Genomic DNA, 19,516 nt, shown 5'->3' with positions numbered 1-19,516 from the left:
CACAGAAACAAAGCCATTTAATCAGAGAGCAGAGCAGCAGAGGATGAATTCCTTGTTATGTGAGGGAGGGAGACATTTCAGTCCTAAAATCTGTTGCTGGCGAGTCACCTCATCAAAATGTTCCACCCACAGTGAAACACACACCTGCTTTTTATGAATCCGAAATGTGCAGCTATACAGTAAATCAGTCATCTGAAAATTGAATTACTGCAGCTCCATTCACCCCACACCAATCACAGTGTGAACACGATGCGGGCACCACAAAAGCTTTGTGTCTGAAATGAGATTAGAATGACTAATGTCTGTTGATGTATAATAGTTGTCTCACGCCTTATGAAGATTACACTAGCATTACACATTTTAGAGCCGGTGTATCATACGCTCTCCAGCATTGATGCACACACCACATGAGGTCCAGGAAATTTACCTCTTCTGACTGGCTTTAGTATTCAGTACTGTGGGAAGAAGAAGAAGAAGAAGAAGTATACTTTATTTATCCCGCAACCTGTAAAGGGGACGGCACCTTGCTTAAGGGCGCCTCGGCAGTGTTCCAGAGGTGAGTTGACTCCTCCCACTGTCAGCTCACACTCTGGGTATTTTTGGGTGGGAGTGGGGATTGAACCGCCAATCTTGGAACATTGGACGACCCGCTCCACCGCTGAGTCACTGCCCCCCCATTGACACACAGCTGATCATTACCAAGGGTGGATCCGGCGTACCAAGCGGTTCTATCCCAGGTGCTTCGCCTTGGATGATATCAGAGATCATAGAGATTAGAGACAGTCATTTTGTGTTTTTTTATGTAGGCCCCCCGCCCCCCTTTTTTTCTGGGCATTTTTTTCTGTTGTTTTTTTTTCTTTCAGAATGCTCTTGTGTGTTTCATGGGTATTTTGTTCACTGTAAGCTTTTTCTGTTCTATCATATTGTAAACAGTATTTTTACTGTACCTCCTGTAATAAACTGTAAAGGGAAAAAAATGATTTGCTCTTCACTGGAATGCTTTTGAATGTGAACATTGCATGTGGACACAAAGTTCCCAGCCAAGAAATTTTGTGTACATTTTGCATGCAAATACCAGTAAAACTGAAGCATAAAAGTCTATGTAATTTTTATAATGTCAACAATACCCAGTATTTTGAAACCTGGTGTACTTTGATTGACTGCATGTACCTGAATGAAGTGAAAACAAGAATTATTGTTTGACATGGTAATTTCATTTTGAGCTGAATATCCAGTGTTTTGGTCAAGTGTGTGTACAGAAAAAGATGTATTCTATTTTGAAATGAAGAGTTAGTGTTAATTAATTTTTTACTTGTTAAAAGTCAGTTTGGTAGCATCTGAATGTACAAGAGTCATTTCAGTGCACTTATTTCCTGACTGCACATGCAATTGATGTTTTTCCTGGGTTTATGAAACACTGTGTGCCTTTTCTACGACAATTGATTGGTTAGGATGTTCATAAACCTGTGGAAATGTTAAAAGAATTTGAAAGTGTAAAGGCTCAAGTTATTAAACGTTATTCAATTATTTTTATGGTTTTGTTAGGGTGGTAAATGGATGGAATGTAGATTCATGCCTCACCTATGTCCACCCTGATATGGATGTTGCTGCACATATTAGAGTTTAGCATGCAGCTCCACCTCACAGACCCATCCAGTTAAGCCTAGCACCAGTTTGTGTGGCTGCATAAAGCTGGTGTTGATCACAATTACTCATAAAATGCTTTACATTTAACGGGCCAGGAATTTTTTTGTGAGGTCTTTGAGTTTTATTACTATTAATGTCTCTGTTCTCCAAGCTATTTAACCCCATATTTATCAACTTGTAATTCAAAAACAATAACTCCATGCCCAATCGCTCTCAATTTGCGTTTATGCATCTAACGTTTTTCAGTATACTCAATATATAGTTTTTTCAGACAACTGAGTTATTTAATGCATGGCAACTTACTGTAAGGCATCTATTGTATAAGGTATAAAGTTAATTTGTGATTTACATTATATAGCAGATGTTGATCATGTAGATTTGTTAGGATTCGGCTTTATTTGACCATTGATGTGAAGAAGCACTAATGATTGATGAACTCTGTCTTTTATCATTCTCTATGGTGGAGCTAACAAACGAATACAGCTGAAGGTCAGAAGGAATCTATCAAGAAGGACCTTGAGTCAAACAGAAAAACCTGTAATAAGTTGTAGAAGAATAAAATGCTATTTCTTCTTGAGTTCCAGAAACATTTCAAATAGATTTAAAGATCCATGTAAATAGACTTTTTTCATGAAGAAATTTAAAGTATATAAAGGACTTGCTAATGTATTAAGATATCAAATATAAGTACAGCTGTTATAATGTCATCAATCATTTCTATTGTTAGTGTATAGCAGTTAGAGAAACGGATGAACACCCATTAATGTCCTCATTTCTGTGAGAAACTTTGCTGCTATGTGTGATTAACGACAGATCACTGCCAGTAAATGTTCTGTTGAAAATGAAACACAGCAGCAATGTAGACACCTCTTGGCCATCAAACTCAGTGTGTACTTACCGTACTGAGCAACCATTTGAAGGGAGCATATGCAGGAGATTCAACTACAGCAAAAAACTGAAGCCTGTTTTTTTGGACATGGATTTTGATGTGTAACAGGATGCTGGAGTCCGTCAGGCAGCAGCACACAGGCGTCTTTGAGCTGCATGGACTCCTGACAGGTGGTGTCACTCCTACGCGCTGCAAGCCGCTCAGTCGAGCAGTGCAGATGGTGCGTTGCATGCTGTGTATGTCGACAGATACTGTGTAACCCCCCCATCACCAATTCCTCTTCACAGCATGTCACATGATCTTCTTCTGCAGGAAGGAGTAATAACACAAGCGGTAATGTGTTTTGTATTTACAACAAGGATAGGAAAATATAATGTTGTGTAAAGACTAACGAAACAAACCAGCAAAGCATGAAATCATCGAGCAAAACACTGTTGACAACGATGTCATGAGGTGAAATGAGAGACAATGTTCTGAGTCACAGTATTTACATTACATTTCATGTGGAAGTAATAAATCTGAAAGTTGACTGAAATTTGCACATACCCATCTAAAACATGTAGTCCGAAAGTTGACATGAATTCTGTAGTGAATTCACTAAATGCCGCAAATATTATGAGTCAAAGTGAAGTGAGAACACAAACTGGGACCTGTCTCCTGTCCATCTGTTGTTGGGTATACCACATGCTTAAAAGGAGCAATTTGTAAAATGCTTAGCTTCAGGTACTGTATATTAGGGCAGGACATCACCGCCATGAATATAGCCTGCTACTATATTGTTAGTTGCAGTTATCCATCGCTGTTGCTATAGCAACCAATGATAGCTTTCTGGAACTCAGGCTGTATGGTTGTCCTTTACTGTTTCCTAAGGATAAAGGTGAGAGAATATTTTCTTCCTTGACGTTTTGATCGTTTGGCTTGTTTGTACACTTAGGTTGTAGTAACATGGACTGCCGGTGCACCTGTATGGGTGGTGTCATGACAAGAAAGCCTGAGGATAGCTGGTTCAGTGCAGTAAGCATGGCTGCAGTATAATAACCAGATAGCTTTCTATGCTCTTTTTGATCATGTGATCATGTTAGTTCATTGTATGAATGCTCTGAACTGAAAATCTGGTGGTATCTTACAAATTTCTCCTTTAATCATTGGCAAAAGAAACAAGTTTGGATGTCTTGCGTTTGTGCTCTCACTGCGCAGCAGCCATTTACCCTAGCTTAGCATAAGAAATGGAAACATAGGAACGTAGCTAGTTATACCTAGCTCTTCTAAAGCTCACTGATGAATAAAGGTTGTTTAATCTGGAGATACACAAAAGTAAACATGACAAGCTGTGGAAATCTGTTCTGACCAGAAAATAGTCACAAGATGTGCAGTTCAAGCATTTATGTTCATTAAATAGAACTCATTTGGCGGGCTACCCAGTGATCCATTAAGGTTGTGGATTAATGGTGGTTAGCATGTTTGTAGTCTTCATGCTATGCTAAGTCAACTGACTCTGTTGTAGATCTTAAAACATAAGCACGGTTACCAAGATGTTTAAATACCCCATAAATAACAGCAGTGAATGACTATTTTAAAAAATGCTGGTATGGATCCCATCACCCTCTGACCTTTAAATCAAAGCTACTGCTTGACATCTTAGCACACGGCTAATTGCCCTGATAATCATAGAAGGGAGTCCCAGCAGTCCCAGTGTCGACTGAAAAAAAACAAAAACAGTGAACATCTGGAGGCAAATCAGTTTGAGATTTTAGGAGTCATGTTAAAGCAAAGCTACACTAACCAGCGCTTCACAGAGCTAGCATGCACGACAGCGACCTCTATCCTACCAGCACATTCAAATAAGAAGTGTTTCTTTGTAAATGACTTCCAGATCTCAAACTCAAAGTTCAGAATTCAGTGATCGTATTTGTCCTTGTGCACATTAACGATCAGCAATGTGATGAGGCTTTGTCAGCTATCTCATCATGAGTAGCACGTGGTATTTCATCAACCCCCACTTAATGCTGTATGGGTACAGTTTTATTAACACACCTAAGGGGTTGTTGTGTGAACACTGGAGAGAGTCTGTGCCTCATCCTATGAGGCCGCCCGGCTCCTGAGATGTCAGAGCAGACAGTGATATACAGTCCATCGCTGTGAAACACATCTGTTCATAATTCCCTGTGACTGTCCAGATACAGAATCAGTGAGTGACAGTTCTGTCATTGTCCTGACTCACAATGACAGAAACGACTATTCTGTTCCTTAAAATGAGGAGAGAAATGAGTTGAAAACATCAGTGCATTAATTGACGTAGTAAAGCCAGTAGATTAAGTTGAAGAGGGAGAAGGTGAAAGGGAATATTATCCGTGACCATCTGTCGATGGTGTTCACATCGGTCAGGTCTGGGATTTTGATTTTGAGCTGCGAGGATCTCCTCCGCAGGCGGGTTTTCTTTAAATGTGCGTTTCTATCCAGGCTCGCCTCTCGCGGCGTGCTGGGCTTCCTGTACTGGACCCCCGAGTTGTCAAACATCATGGAGGAAGAGTTGTGGGTCTCGCTCACGGTGGTTGTGATCTCATTTCCTCCCACTTCGTTGTGGATCTCCAAGGTTGTCAGCAAAATGTTCCCCTGGGAGTCGACCTACACACAATAGACAGGAATGCTGTTAAAAATGGGCCCAGCGCTGAGGCTTTGGTGACTGATGACACAGGCGCAGCGCGCCTCAGGCCTCGTGCCGCCGTCTTCTAGAAGGCTGACAGATTGCAGCCTGAGAAACAGAGAGCGGCCTTCAAAAACAGGTTTCTTCTCCCAAAATTAAATCACTTCGCACAAATCAGCTCAAGGTTGGACTGGATGGCTGTAATACTCGTGTCATGACAACTATTGCTTTCCACACAAAACATATAAATCATTCAGACATGTGGCAAAAATAGAAGCACAGTATGAACAAAAATATGGTGGTGACGTGAGAGGAGGTGACTTGGCGAATATATTTTTCTTACCCCATAAAAACAGGATGAACTCACACCTCACTTGCATGATAAAAAACCTCCTTTTGTTAAATCTTTCAGATGTGTGATGAAACAAAGATATCAACATTTATTTATCACAAGAAATTTATGTGAATAACTTTGTGGAATGTGTGAAAACTCATTCTACAAAACTAGAATAAAATCTTCTCATTTGTCTTATTTGGAGTTTTCTCTTGAATCTGATCTGATTAACTCTCATACGTAACACATCCAGGTGTACTTGAATTAGTGGATAAATGGTAAACCTTTTTCAGCAACAACAGATCTACAGATCTTCCTTCCTTCATTCATTATGTATATTTTCATAAAGAAAACATTTTTTTTATTCTGTATTGAAAAACACTGAAAAACAGTGTCTTTCAGTTTTTATGGTAACAGATATATATGAAAAAATGTTAATATGATGATGGTGCTGATAAAACAGAAATTACTTAAACATTTCATAATTCTACAATGTTTTTATGGTAATGGAAATTAGAAATAATAATGAATGTGTGCTTGGGTTTACTCAGAGGATATAAAGGCCACGAACATATTCAGACGACAAGAAGGTGAAACCACAGAGGTGAAGAGAAAGACAAAACATACAGACAGAAATGGTTGGTTGAGATGTTGTGATTAAACACGTTCATCTTGAAATGAGGAGGTCCAACTTTGCTGTGCAGCAGCAAAGTTTCAGAGGAGGTTTTGTAGATGTGACACACAGGCTGTGACAGCCACTCACCCGCCGTGAGTGATGACGCCCCTTTACCTGATTGGACTGTTTAACACATGAAGACTTGCAATTGCGTCCCTCCAGAAAGGACTAGCCAGGAGAAACACAAACACAAACCTTTTCGTTTGAGGTTTTACTCAGAGGCTGGGTGAGAAGGAGGAAGTGGTCTGAACAAGACTACGGTTGACACAGAGCGTGACATCATTTGATCCAAGTGATTAATTTCTACCAATGTGCATGATATGTACACAGTGTATGTCCACATTCTACAATCTGTCTCTACTGAGTATAAACCTTTCTTATTATTTGCAGAAAGATTAGATATTTAATCTCAATCTGACTACAGGGTTTACTTTAGCATTTGAAGCTGTGGACCTCCAGACCTGCTGCCTTTGGGAAATGGATACAGACATATAGAATCTTAAAGACACTGCTATATACATCACACCACATGAACAGAACAGTCGGTACCACAGGTGGAAACTGAAATAATAGGCTTTACATTATAAGGACTGGCTTTACTGCAGTTAGTTTAAAATGCCTGTGGCTCTAAACAGACGACAGACTCTAGCGCACGTGACGCTCTTCTCACCTTGGGTTTATCAAATTTGTCATTATTCGTCTTTAGCGCCTTGTCTGCAAGTTTCTTCTGCATCTGAGGACCTCTTCCAAAGAAGATGTAGTTGACAAAGGCATACTCCAGCAGGGCCAGGAAGACGAAGACGAAGCAGCCCATCAGGTACATGTCTATCGCTTTGACGTAGGGAATTTTGGGCAGAGTCTCTCTTAGATGGGTGTTGATAGTTGTCATGGTAAGGACAGTGGTGATCCCTGGGAAGAAACCCACAAATAAGCTTAATCATAACCAATGTTAATTCACACAGAATTTCTTTTTGTTCCATGTTTTTGTGTCTGCCAGTGAAACAGCCTCTGCTTTACACACTCAACAAAAATAAAAACGCAACACTTTTGTTTTTGCTCCCATTTTTCATTAGGTGGATCTATAATTCATTCCAGATACACAATATTACCATTTCTCTCAAACATTGTTCACAAATCTGTCTAAATGTGTGATAGCGACCACTTCTGCTTTGCTGAGATAATCCATCCCACCTCACAGGTGTGCCACATCAAGATGCTGATCTGACACCATGATTAGTGCACAGGTGTACCTTATACTGCCCACAGTAAAAGGCCACCCTGAAATGCGCAGTTTTGTCTCACAGCAAAATGCCACAGATGCCACAAGCATTGAGGGAGAGTGCAATTGGCATGCTGACAGCTGGAATGTCAACCAGATCTGTTACTCATGCATTGAATGTCCATTTCTCCACCATAAGCGGTCTCCAAAGGCGTTTCAGAGAAAATGGCAGTACATCCAACCAGCCTCACAACCGCAGACCACATGTAACCACACCAGCCCAGGACCTCCATTTCCAGCAGGTTCACCTCCAAGATCCTCTGAGACCAGCCACTCAGACAGCTGCTGAAACAATTGGTTTGCATAACCAAACAATTTCTGCACAAACTGTCAGAAACCGTCTCAGGGAAGCTCAACTGAATGCTCGTCGTCCTCATCGGGGTCTTGACTGACTCCAGATCGTCGCCATAACAGACTTGAGTGGGCAAATGCTCACAATCGATGGCGTCTGGCACGTTGGAGAGGTGTTCTCTTCACGGATGAATCTCGGTTTACATTGTTCAGGGCAGATGGCAGACAGCGTGTGTGGCGTCATGTGGGTGAGCGCTTTGCTGATGTCAATGTTGTGGATCGAGTGGCCCATGGTGAGGGTGGGGTTATGGTATGGGCAGGAATGTGCTATGGACGAAGAGCACAGGTGCATTTTATTGATGGCATTTTGAATGCAAAGAGATACCGTGATGAGATCCTGAGGCCCATTGTTGTGCCATACATCCATGAACATCACATCATGTTTCAGCAAGATAATGCACGGTCCCATGTTGCAATGATCTGTACACAATTCTTGGAAGCTGAAAATGTCCCACTTCTTGCATGGACATGTCACCCATTCAGCATGTTTGGGATGTGCTTGACCGGCGTATACGACAGCGTGTACTAGTTCCCACAAATATCCAGCAACTTTGCACAGCCATTGAAGAGGAGTGGACCAACATTCCACAGGCCACAACTGACAATCTGATAAACTCTATGCGAAGATGTGTTGCACTGCATGAGGCAAATGGTGGTCACACCAGATACTGACTGGTTCTGAGTCCCCAGACCCCCAATAAAGTAAGAAAACCCTGCACATTTCAGAGTGGCCTTTTATTGTGGGCAGTATAAGGTACACCTGTGCACTCATCATGATGTAAGATCAGCATCTTGATGTAGCACACCTGTGAGGTGGGATGGATTATCTCAGCAAAGCGGAAGTGGTCACTACCACACATTTAGACAGATTTGTGAACAATGTTTGAGAGAAATGGTAATATTGTGTTCTGGAATGAATTTTAGATCTTTAAGTCCATCTCATGAAAAATGAGAGCAAAAACAAAAGTGTTGCGTTTATATTTTTGTTGAGTATATTTGAGTTTTTTTCTTAGTCTCATCACTGATGCGCCAACTGGACCAAATAATAACTAATGGATGGTAAAATGTTTAAACATGTTATGATTCCCATATTAATACATTTATTTTCAGCATTCACATTTACCATCATTTTTTGCTGTCAATGGAACAGAAAAGTTTTTTTCTCTCTATAACATTATAAATGAGATACAGTATGTGTAAAAAATCCGTTATCTCAGATCTATATCAAACCCAAGTCATAAAGAAAAGCATGAAAACCTTTCAAGACTGTTATGATGACGTTCCAGGATTCATGTTATTGGCGAGTCTGAACTGACTTACTTGGATGAGCAGGACGTGTTCCTCTATAAGGAAGCCAGGAGCAACCAGACTCAGCAAATACTCAGTAGTGTAGTAATTCCCTCCATAATGTGCAGCAGCAACAACAAATGTGCCCGTGTTGTTTTGTGTCTCCTGAAAGGCTCACCGACCAGGATGACGAGTCTATTTCTGTCGACTCAGGCTTACATAATTAAAATAAAAATGCTGCACACTACAGTCCTCTGTGTGTGTGTGTGTGTTTGGGGGGGGGGGGACGCCGTGGTTTTATGAGATTGATTTCTGCAGAACACGGACAAAAAATCTAAAATCTCTGCAGTCTCAGAGGAGTTACTCTGTAAGTATGAACCAAAGTGTTTTCAGGGCAACAACAACTCAGTTTGTTGTCGTTAACATTAAATCAGCACAAACTGATGGTATCTGCTGTGAACACCCATCCTGGGGGATCTGATCATACCTTTGACACCATCGGATCACAACTGACACCATAATAATGTGTGTCCCGTGTGCCACGTTCAGCCCTCTGCATAAATACATAAACACATCGCCGGGACAAGAGACCAGTGCTCTAATATAATATAAAGCCAAAAAATAACACATTGGTAGTTAAGAATTCACCTTGAACATTCATTCATTCATTGTCAGGACCCACTGCGGCCTGTTCCAGCAGACTGGGGGTGTGAGGCAGGGGACCCTCTCGGTGTGACGCCAGTGCACCGCGGAGCCACACAGAGACAGAGACAACCACATACGCATACATTTACTTTCATGGGGCAATTTGAGACCGGACAATAAACCTGAAGCACATGTTTTTGGAGGTGGGAGGAAGCCGGAGAACCTGGACAGAATCCACGCAGACACTGGGAGAACATGGAAACAGAGCGGGACTCTAACCCGCAACCGCCTTGCTGTGCGGCGACAGCGCTACCCACTGCACCACCTCACCTTGAGCACTGTTTCAAAAACTTGTGATGTCCCCACAAACCTATCCACTCAAAAAACCGACCTACTTCCTAAGGGAGTCTGGGGACATTCAAATTAACTTACAGTATATTATTTATACACATGTTCACATGTACAAATGATTATTGCTATCTTTACGACTACTACATGCATGTCACTATTCTAATAGAGGATAATTTACCTAACCCACCCACCCAGCAATTCTAGCTTAAGAACTCATCACATCGGTTCTGTTCAGGGGTGAACCAATGACAGTCAGGCTATACAGACATTGACAAAATATTTAAACAATGTTTATCTGCTGTTTACAAACTGCAATCTTCATGTGTTCAGTGAAATAGCTCTACTTCCAGTATTACTAATGATGCTTAAAAGACCAAAGAAGACTTTGGCTGACTTCATTAGTTTTCAGCGACACACTCTAATAAGAAATCTCTATCACAGTTATTACTTTAACAATGGACATTTAAAACAATGATACTGAAAACGTTACCCTGTTTAGTATTACATTAGATAAAAACATGCTGTTCCTCATCGTCACAGCCTGTCAATGAACATGATGTGTAAAAAACAACCATGCAGCTTAAAACATTATGCCAAATATGCCATACTATAATAATAAAAACAATAATAATCCTATTATTTCTGTACAATACTGTCATTTCAAATTTTAAACTACAATCATTTAAAAAACATCAGCAAGCTAAACGGCTACATGAATAACAGCTGATTCAGCTTTATTTACCGGGGACAGTTGTCACGTCTAAATCCAGTGCTTCAACTGTCAGAGAAGAGAAGCTTGTTCTCATCTTCCTCTTTACACTGAGGGGGAATTGTGGAATATTACTGTGAATCTGAGGAGAGATTTGTCTCCACATATCTACACATACAGTGAGACTCACACAGACCTTCACCTCAGCTCAAATGGAATTTCCCTCCGTTCATTTTTGAGGCCAGTTACATATCCCTGCAAATTTATTTTGCCTGAGGATACTCATGTGAACATAATGGTAGAGCGGATGGAAACTTGCAGTAAATCACCACCTAGAATTTTCAAATGTCAGGATTGGCAGTTGCTCCTTCTCACTCTCTCCCCCTTGGTGTCACACCTGGGTCCCACCTACCTGTGTGTTGCCACTCCTGGCAGCAGAGCAGCACACCTGTCTTCCATTTTCCAGACCTTCATGAGGACCAGCTTCCCACCATTCATCGCCAGTTTGTTTCGTTTGGACTGCTAGTCAGTATCATCACCGTGGCTCTCGTGACTCAAACCTTGACTTGTGGTAACTCTGTTCTCTCCATGTTTGTAGTTCCGGTCTGCTGCCTGTTGCCTGATCACTTTCCAGCCCACCTGCCTGCTTCAACTACTTACCTCCTGCCCCCCCCCCCCTCCTCAGCCTGGTCATTTGGTCCACCATCTCTCAACATTTTTGTTAAATAATTTTTTTTTCTCTTGCCTCACGTGCTTCGCATTTGGGTCCTACACAGTAAATGACAGTAAATGGTTTTAACTGCAATGATTGTTCCGTGTCTCAGACAGCAGTCTTCTCACTGTGGAGTCCTCACTGTCCCCTGAACAATTCTGTCCCACAAATGTACCAGCTGAGCAGGTGACTGTAAACACAGTTCAATAATTTTTTAATTCCATGCTATGATAACATTATCCTTCTTACATAGCAGTGAATAGATGATTTATGACAACTCTCATTTGGGTCAATATTCCATTAGAGATCAATGTGCTCTGGTGTAGGAAGGTGTTTTCCTGTGGTGACCTGAGCCTCTTACTGTTTCACTCCCAGAGGCATGTGGAAGGTGTGATTGTTAGATCCAGGTCAGCCTCCTATCACACGACAGAGCTAGCAGCCCCAAAAAGGCTGGAATGAAAATACAGCCATGGTAAAACATTTTATTTATCTAAATGCATATGACTTAAGAGAATTCAGAACTGATGTTGCTTATACAAGTCATGTGAATGAAACTGATGATCCTCAACACCACTGACCCTGGGCGTCTGATAACAAGCCCAGTTATGGCATAAAGAATTCTGAAATTTGCTAGAGGGCATTTAAGTTATAATTTGGATTAGAAGATGTCAAAAAAGTTCCTTATTTCTGTTAAACAAAATAATGGACATTACATAAGGGTGGGTGGGATAGGTGAGGAACCACAGGGCATTCATAACATTAACTCTGTAGTGGATCTCTTTGATAAAAACATTTTGCAAATGACAGCCGACCAAATGACAGGTGAAGAAAAAGTTCACTTCCAGTGAGGGACACACACACAAATTCAAACCAGTCAGAGATGCTTTCCTCTGGAATCTGCCCTACGAGTTCTGTTTTCTCTATCAGGCTCCATTTTAATGGTGTGTACCTGGTTAAATAAGTGGTGTGGTAAATGACTGATTAGAGCTTCAAGTTGCTTAAAACAGGTTAGGTCATGAAAATAATAGATTCCCATGACAATGAAGGCCATGTACCTCATGACATCTTTAACTTTTGGAAAAGCTGTGGATTAGGTGAAAAAATTGTCTTCCATTTATTGCAAGGTTGGTCGTTTGAGCCCGAATCGACATGTGAGCTACTTAACCCCAACCTGTTCCATAAGACCTGCTCATTGCTCCTTAGGGATCAGTCAAATGCACAGAAAAATGTCCCCCCAGGGATCAATAAAGTATTGAAAAAAAGGCTCTAACCATGTTTTAAAGAATGATTCTGAAATGCTGTCATATTTTTCACCTTTGCTACGCCAATCACACGTAAATAATAAAATGATTTTCATATTTCAAAAAAGTCTAAATGAGTTTTTGTAACACATTGTTCACTGCACATCCACATTGAACAGCAAACTGCAGGATCTCTGTGCAGCACAAATGACATGTGACTGAATGTGAAACTGAGGTCAACCCACTGCGTGGTAAACGTCATACCTAATGCAACTCTGGCAGCAGAGGCATCGTAATTTATCCAGAACGACACCCAGGACAAGATGGTGATAAGGATAGAGGGCATGTACGTCTGCAGGATGAAGTATCCGATGTTTCGCTTCAGCTTGAAGCTCAGAGACAGTCGAGGGTAGGCACCTGCAGGAAAGCACAGCGAAGAAAGCCCTCTTTAATTCAAGAGGAGTGAGGGGGTGTCTAGCATTCTGTTTTGGTTCCTATGGCAATGGCTTGCGAATTTATTCCATCACCATGGAAACATACAAGCATGGTGCTAATTGCAAATCATCTTTTGAAACTTTGATGCTATGTGTGTGTGTGTGTGTGTGTGTGTGTGTGTGTGTGTGTGTGTGTGTGTGTGTGTGTGTGTGTGTGTGTGTGTGTGTGTGTGTGTGTGTGTGTGTGTGTGTGTGTAAATGCAATAGTAGAGAAAAATGTAAAATTCACAAGTTTCATCACTGATTCACACGAGAGACTTTATCACTTCACAACATGGAGACCAAAGACAGAAAACACATAATGAGCAACCCAGCCTGAACCCACCAGTGGAAAAGACCACGTTCCTGGAAACCAGTTTGTAGTCGACTATGGAGAACTGAGGGAGCTCGATTCTTGTCACTCCAGTCACGGCCGTCTCTCCTCCTTTCCAGTAGAACTCTATGTCGTCTGTTGTGTAGCCATCTGCACAGCCAACAGGGAAGGTGTGATTCATGTGAGCAGAAATGAATTGGGAAACGCAGCTGTCTCATTTTGTTAGCGAGCTTGAATTACTAATATATTTGTATTTGCTGCAGTGTAATCTGGGAGCCTAATTGCTCCCCCTGATTTACAGTAACTCTTCTGAATCACACAGACCCGCCTGGATATGACTGCTGATTACATGAGATGTAAATCATGGGCATGTGTGTCACAGCGGGCAGACAGACTTCTAGAACATGCATGGGAGCCATAATTATCAACAGTGTTAGCGCAGATAGCCATATATTATCATGATGACGGGTGGAGTCAGATGAAGCTGTAATGTGGTCTACTCTAGAATCCACCGTCTGGTCGGAACCAGAATGGACACAGTGGGTCTGACTGGGGGGAGCGAAGCAGGCAATCTGAATGAGATACGACTGTTTAATAAATCAAATGCAATTCCTGTGCAGTTTCTGTCTCCATGAGATGAGGAGTGAGGCTTTAACTTACAACTCTCAATTTCCAGAGTGCAGTTCTGTTCATCCAGCGGGTATCTCCTCAGATCCATCATACAGGCTGCTGTCGTTGTGATTCTGAATCAAAGTGAAGCCACAGCACAGATATACATTACTCGGGCCGCCTTGCTTTAAGTTGTTTGAATGATTGTGTCAAATGCTGGAAAATAGCAAATACAAAGAGATGTGCTAGATTACATTTGACAAGACAAAAAATTGATTTTAAAACTCATTGAGACCCAAACGTCTTTGCTGTACAGTGACATTCATTCTATGTTTGGAAGTCAAGAGTCCCTGTCAGTTTGTGCTGATGGTTTAGAGACCTGCAGTCATACTCTGACAATCCTATCCTCAGCCCAGATTAATTTAAGAGGCATGACCTGAAAGGAGAGCCACTACATTAACAAGCATTAGCATGACAGCAGAAAAAAACACATTTCATTGGCAGCCTCCTAAATGATAGCATAAAGACATGTGATGCAAGTGATAAGAATAAATATAACCTGAGAGCATGAACAATGGATTGCTTGGCGCTCATTAAACTACAGTGGGCAGTGGTCTGGTTGTTGAAAATTGTGTTGAAAATGTTGAAATGTGTGAATACAACTGTTTGTGTGCAAACTTGTATGGATAAATATGCCTGTAGCTGCAATCAGTGATCAAATCTTTCCACAAGTAGCCCTACTGCAGTGGAGTGCAGTCATATGTGTTAAATAATTATAAATAAATAATTCCAGTTGTTTATTCCATTCATCTCAACTCATCATTTTTTTACACTCAAACTTGAAATGAGTTTTCAATCACAAACAAATGACTGAAGTTTTTTTCTTGGACACAGGAGTAAGGCATAACTTGTAGTTCATTTAAATCCATTTTTCTTTTCAGAACACATGATCTACAGCAGTGGTCCCCAACCTCCGGGCCGTCAACCAGTACCGGTCTGTTGATCAACTGGTACCGGGACGCACAGAAAGAATACAGAACTTTTTTTCCGTTTCATTTGTGATCTGATTCTGAACGATGGTTTTTTGGGGATTCTGTCCTCCACGTCTGTCTATGAGTCACTTGACGCTTGTCAAGAGGCTTGCCTCAGTCACATGACTACCTTCTTAAAGGGGATGCTCCAGCTGCAAACACAGAATACATTACCACTATATTGAAACTCACAAGCTAGCAAAACAAACAAGAAACCAACGTTGGTGTTATGTTACGAGGACACTGCCAATAAAGTTGATAAGCACTGGATTCCAGTTTATTATCATATTTAGAAAAAAAAAACAGCTTTTATGCTGGTTGTATTATTTCATTTTGTTGTGTTTACCTGCCTTTAAAGGCCGGTCCGTGAAAATGTTGTCTGACGTTAAACTGGTCCGTGGTGCAAAGAAGGTTGTGTACCAGTGATCTACTCTGCTGCTGGGTAAGTGGACTTGCTGTTCTGAGTACAGCCATTCCATAACAACTGTTGGGGATGGGTGATTACACATATATGGAGAGAAACCTCCTCACCAGCGTTTGTAATAACATGACATTAGATTAAAACAAAAGCATGAACACTGTGTAGTCTCCATGAGTAAAGGCTTTGGGGAAACTATGAAATAAACTGAGAGGACCTACGTGTGGGTTGTCAAGGTAACCACAGTTCTTACCTGAGGCCGTAAAGAACAGTACCATCCGGGTGTAGCCGAATCATGCGGTTCTTGACAGTGACACCATGAACAAAGGACTTCTTGTCGTTGAGGAAGTAGGTGTCTGGGACCCAGAGCTGGTCCGCTACTCTGTTGTCCAGAGTCAGGTTGAGAGGGATCCCTGCATAGGCCAGCCTCTTATCTCTCCAGTACTGCTGGAAGTACATCGTCAGAGTGTAGTCCTGGAGGGGGTGCAGACAAAAGAGCACGGTTACACTCTAAAAGTAGAATCTAATTCTACTACCACACTGTGGTGGATGCAGTAAAAACCAGAGGGTAGAGCACAGACAAAAAAGACTGGCTGGGAGCCAAATGACAAAAAAAAACCACTGTAAAAAAATGTTGTTCTCTGACTCTATAAGTATAGTTTCTGGCAATTCATGTGAGAAAATATAATTATTCACAAGCACTGAAGAAAGAGTTTCATCATCTTCTTTGCATAAAATCCAAAAAAATAGCACGTTTTTTAGTGATTCTCCAGTTCCATAACACTAAACATAATTTGTGCTCTTGTTGTTTGTATTATTCTCAATCAGAATCATAGCGGCAGAATGATGGTTCTCACTTGTTTCACAGACAGTTGGTTTTGATTTATTGATTTCAGTAAAATGGAAGTTCACTCAACTGAGCAAATTTCTTTCCAGGCTAACATTTTTTATGCCTGTCCTTCTAACATTGAGCAAGGTGAAGATTTCTCAAATCCAGAAGTGAAAAAAGTGATAGTTGCAAGATTGACAAATGGCTGTCTCATTAGAATCTTCTGAGTGATCAGACTTCAAGTCTCAATGAGAAAGTTCTGCCAGCTGCACAATCTCAACCTCAAGAGACTCCCGGTCCTGCAGGTACAGCATGAATGCATAGCTTTAGCTCAGTGATGGATAAAAAAAAAAAAAAGTGACAAAAGAAAGATGGACAAACAGACATATTACCAGGCATACATGCAATGTCATGAGGCTATTTTAATAATTTATTTGACATTTGTTTGTAGCCAGTTCCACAAGTGAATCCATCAGAACACAAAAGCTTTTCCAGGCCTTTAATGGAGCTCTTTATTGCTTGCCTGGCGTTGTTCTGCTGACTAATGTCCTTTTAAATAAATAAGCAGGTCTCAGGAAATAAACAAAAACTTGGCTAGCACTGAAAATGCCTACATCTAAATGCTCTGCTGTAATGACATGTCATAAATTGTAAAAATACCTAAATTTCCTTGGGATGTAAAAATCAATAGCAGTGTTTCTTTCTAATTATAGGACCCCACAGTTTGTCAATTAGGGAACCTCATTTTAGACAAATATAAAGAATTCCAATATTTACCCTCAGTGCATTATAGACAGCACCAGAGGAGTGAAGCCGTCGTATGAAGTATAGACTTGTTTTCTGTTTGAAATGTATTACACTAAATGATTTAACTGAAAGAATAATATAATATTGATTTCTATGAATTATTCAGTGTGTGTGTGCGTGAGTGTGTGTAACTCAGGAGACACATTTAGTCTCCAGTCATACCACATGGAAAAAGTTGCCACTAGTTACTGAAGCTGTGGGTTTTCAACCATTTAATTGCCTTTTTTGTTACACAGAGTATTTTGACAGTTGAAATATGATTAATGATACCACTGACTAAAATGTTATATAAAAAATGGGTCATAGACCATTTTTCAAGTTCTCAGAGTAGGTGTAGGCTTTACAGTAGTCGATGTAATTAGGTATAACTGCTGGGTTTTATTTCTTAAGTGTGTGTAGAGAGGCCTTTAGATAGATAGGTAGGTAGGTAGGTAGATAGGTAGGTAGACAGACAGACAGACAGACAGACAGACAGACAGACAGACAGACAGACAGACAGACAGACAGACAGACAGACAGACAGACAGACAGACAGACAGACAGACAGACAGACAGACAGACAGACAGACAGACAGACAGACAGACAGACAGACAGACAGACAGACAGACAGACAGACAGACAGACAGACAGATAGATCGATCCTGCTGTCATTACGCTCTCTCCCACATGGAGCAGAGGTGTGGGCGGGGTGAGTCAACTTCACACATGAGCTGCTCTACTATCAACCCTCTTACTCCAAGTCTGGACCACGGCTATTCCAATCTGTTCTTCATCTTCAGATCCCAGCGCAGCAGTCGACTTTGGCGTCTTATAGACTGATTTAGCATCTCGGAAAAAAAAAAATCACATACCACATAACACACGGAACACTACACCCTCATGCTGACTAACCTGCCGTGTCCCACAGGGCTCTAATCCAGGCCTCCGTGTGTTCCCTGAAGAGGCCTTACAGTTAGGCGACAGGAAGCAGCCCTGATCCAACAACTAACTCACTTGTGAAAATATTTTTGACTGCCTGTCTTATGCAAAAATAACTTCTGTTCTCTTTTCACAGACAGAAAGATTTTCTATGAGGCTCCATGTACTTCAGCAATAAGAATTTTTCTGATTTACTGTGTAATATTTGTTCTTATTCTCCATAAAGCTCTTTGTTTGTAAATGTACATTAATTTTATTACCACTGACTTTGTAGTGGTTAAGACTGTTGGGAATAGTTTTCTATAATACCAGTGCAGAATAAACATTGAATTAATAAGCAAACAATATCTGATCATACACTTTCAATTAAAATAGTCCCAGTAATTTTCCAAAATTTGGGCAGTAAAGAGGGGCACCAGGTAGCACTGTTGCCTTACTGATTCAGTTCCACCTGGGACTTTTCTGTGAAGAGTTTGTACCTTCTCCTTGTGTCTGCATGGGTTCTCTACAGGTTCTCAGGCTTTACCTCAGAAAATATGAAACTTATATTGAACTGCTTGCTGTAAATTTTCCATAGAGTGTGGATCTGTGATGAGCTGGCGTCTTGTCCAGAATGTATCTCACTTTTCAATTACACGATGATTACGGTCATTTCATCTTCAAGAAGATGAATGATTTACCAAAATTTGTGTGCCACATGAGGGAGCCAGCAAATGGCTGAAAAAGAAAAACCATGGTGACGACTTTTTAAATTTCTTGAGCTCTGAGTTCTGACAAAGAGTCAATCCATTGTACTTGCAACTTTCTTTTTCTCTCATCCATGTGTACTTTTCCATCTCATTTCCAAATTTAATGAACATGTTGTACGCTAGATTGGCTAGCTTACGCTAACAGCGCTAAAACTGACAAAAGGTCTTAATTCCTGAGGCACCAGTCCCAGTGGTGACCAGCAGAAAGCACAACCCCATCCTGTGGGGTGTTGTGGTTAGAAAAGGGCTAGATTGGGGAATGGTGTCAGAGAGACAGGAGTAATTATCTCAGGTGTCTGATGTTTTACTCAGTTCTCTTTCCGTCATACTACTTGATGGAACAAGTGAATCCACACAGAGTTAGCAGCAGGAATCTGCTGTTACAGACATTTAAAAATATAAAACTGCAAAAGCACTATCAAATGATAAACATTAGAAATGATTATCAGAATAGTTTTCATGTATCATCTTCTAATTCCTCTCATGATGTAAGATAGTTAGATATAGTATCTGTCTGTCCGTCTATCTATTTTCATTCATTCATCATTTATCCTTCATCCGCTGTTGCAAGTCATGGGGAGC

General features: G+C 40.9%; 1 protein-coding gene across 1 annotated transcript in view; it reads right to left on the bottom strand.

Annotated features, from left to right (window-relative positions):
• Nucleotides 1–2,995: 2,995 nt before the first annotated feature.
• gabrb3 (gamma-aminobutyric acid type A receptor subunit beta3) overlaps nucleotides 2,996–19,516 on the bottom strand; it is a 47,162-nt gene continuing 30,641 nt past the window's right edge. Inside the window, exons 5-10 of the mRNA XM_068318892.1 lie at nucleotides 15,884–16,104; nucleotides 14,233–14,315; nucleotides 13,585–13,722; nucleotides 13,030–13,182; nucleotides 6,861–7,099; nucleotides 2,996–5,161 (exon numbers count right to left, since the gene is read on the bottom strand). Of these exons, the coding sequence (XP_068174993.1) occupies nucleotides 4,823–5,161; nucleotides 6,861–7,099; nucleotides 13,030–13,182; nucleotides 13,585–13,722; nucleotides 14,233–14,315; nucleotides 15,884–16,104 (1,173 nt within the window). The 3' untranslated portion in view covers nucleotides 2,996–4,822. The remainder of the gene's footprint in view (nucleotides 5,162–6,860; nucleotides 7,100–13,029; nucleotides 13,183–13,584; nucleotides 13,723–14,232; nucleotides 14,316–15,883; nucleotides 16,105–19,516) is intronic.

Source organism: Antennarius striatus, chromosome 7 (assembly GCF_040054535.1).
Source record: "Antennarius striatus isolate MH-2024 chromosome 7, ASM4005453v1, whole genome shotgun sequence".
In the NCBI taxonomy this organism is placed as follows: Eukaryota; Metazoa; Chordata; class Actinopteri; order Lophiiformes; family Antennariidae; genus Antennarius; species Antennarius striatus.
The sequence above is the reverse complement of the archived record's forward strand: the minus strand, read 5'-3'. Positions and strand labels throughout refer to the sequence as shown.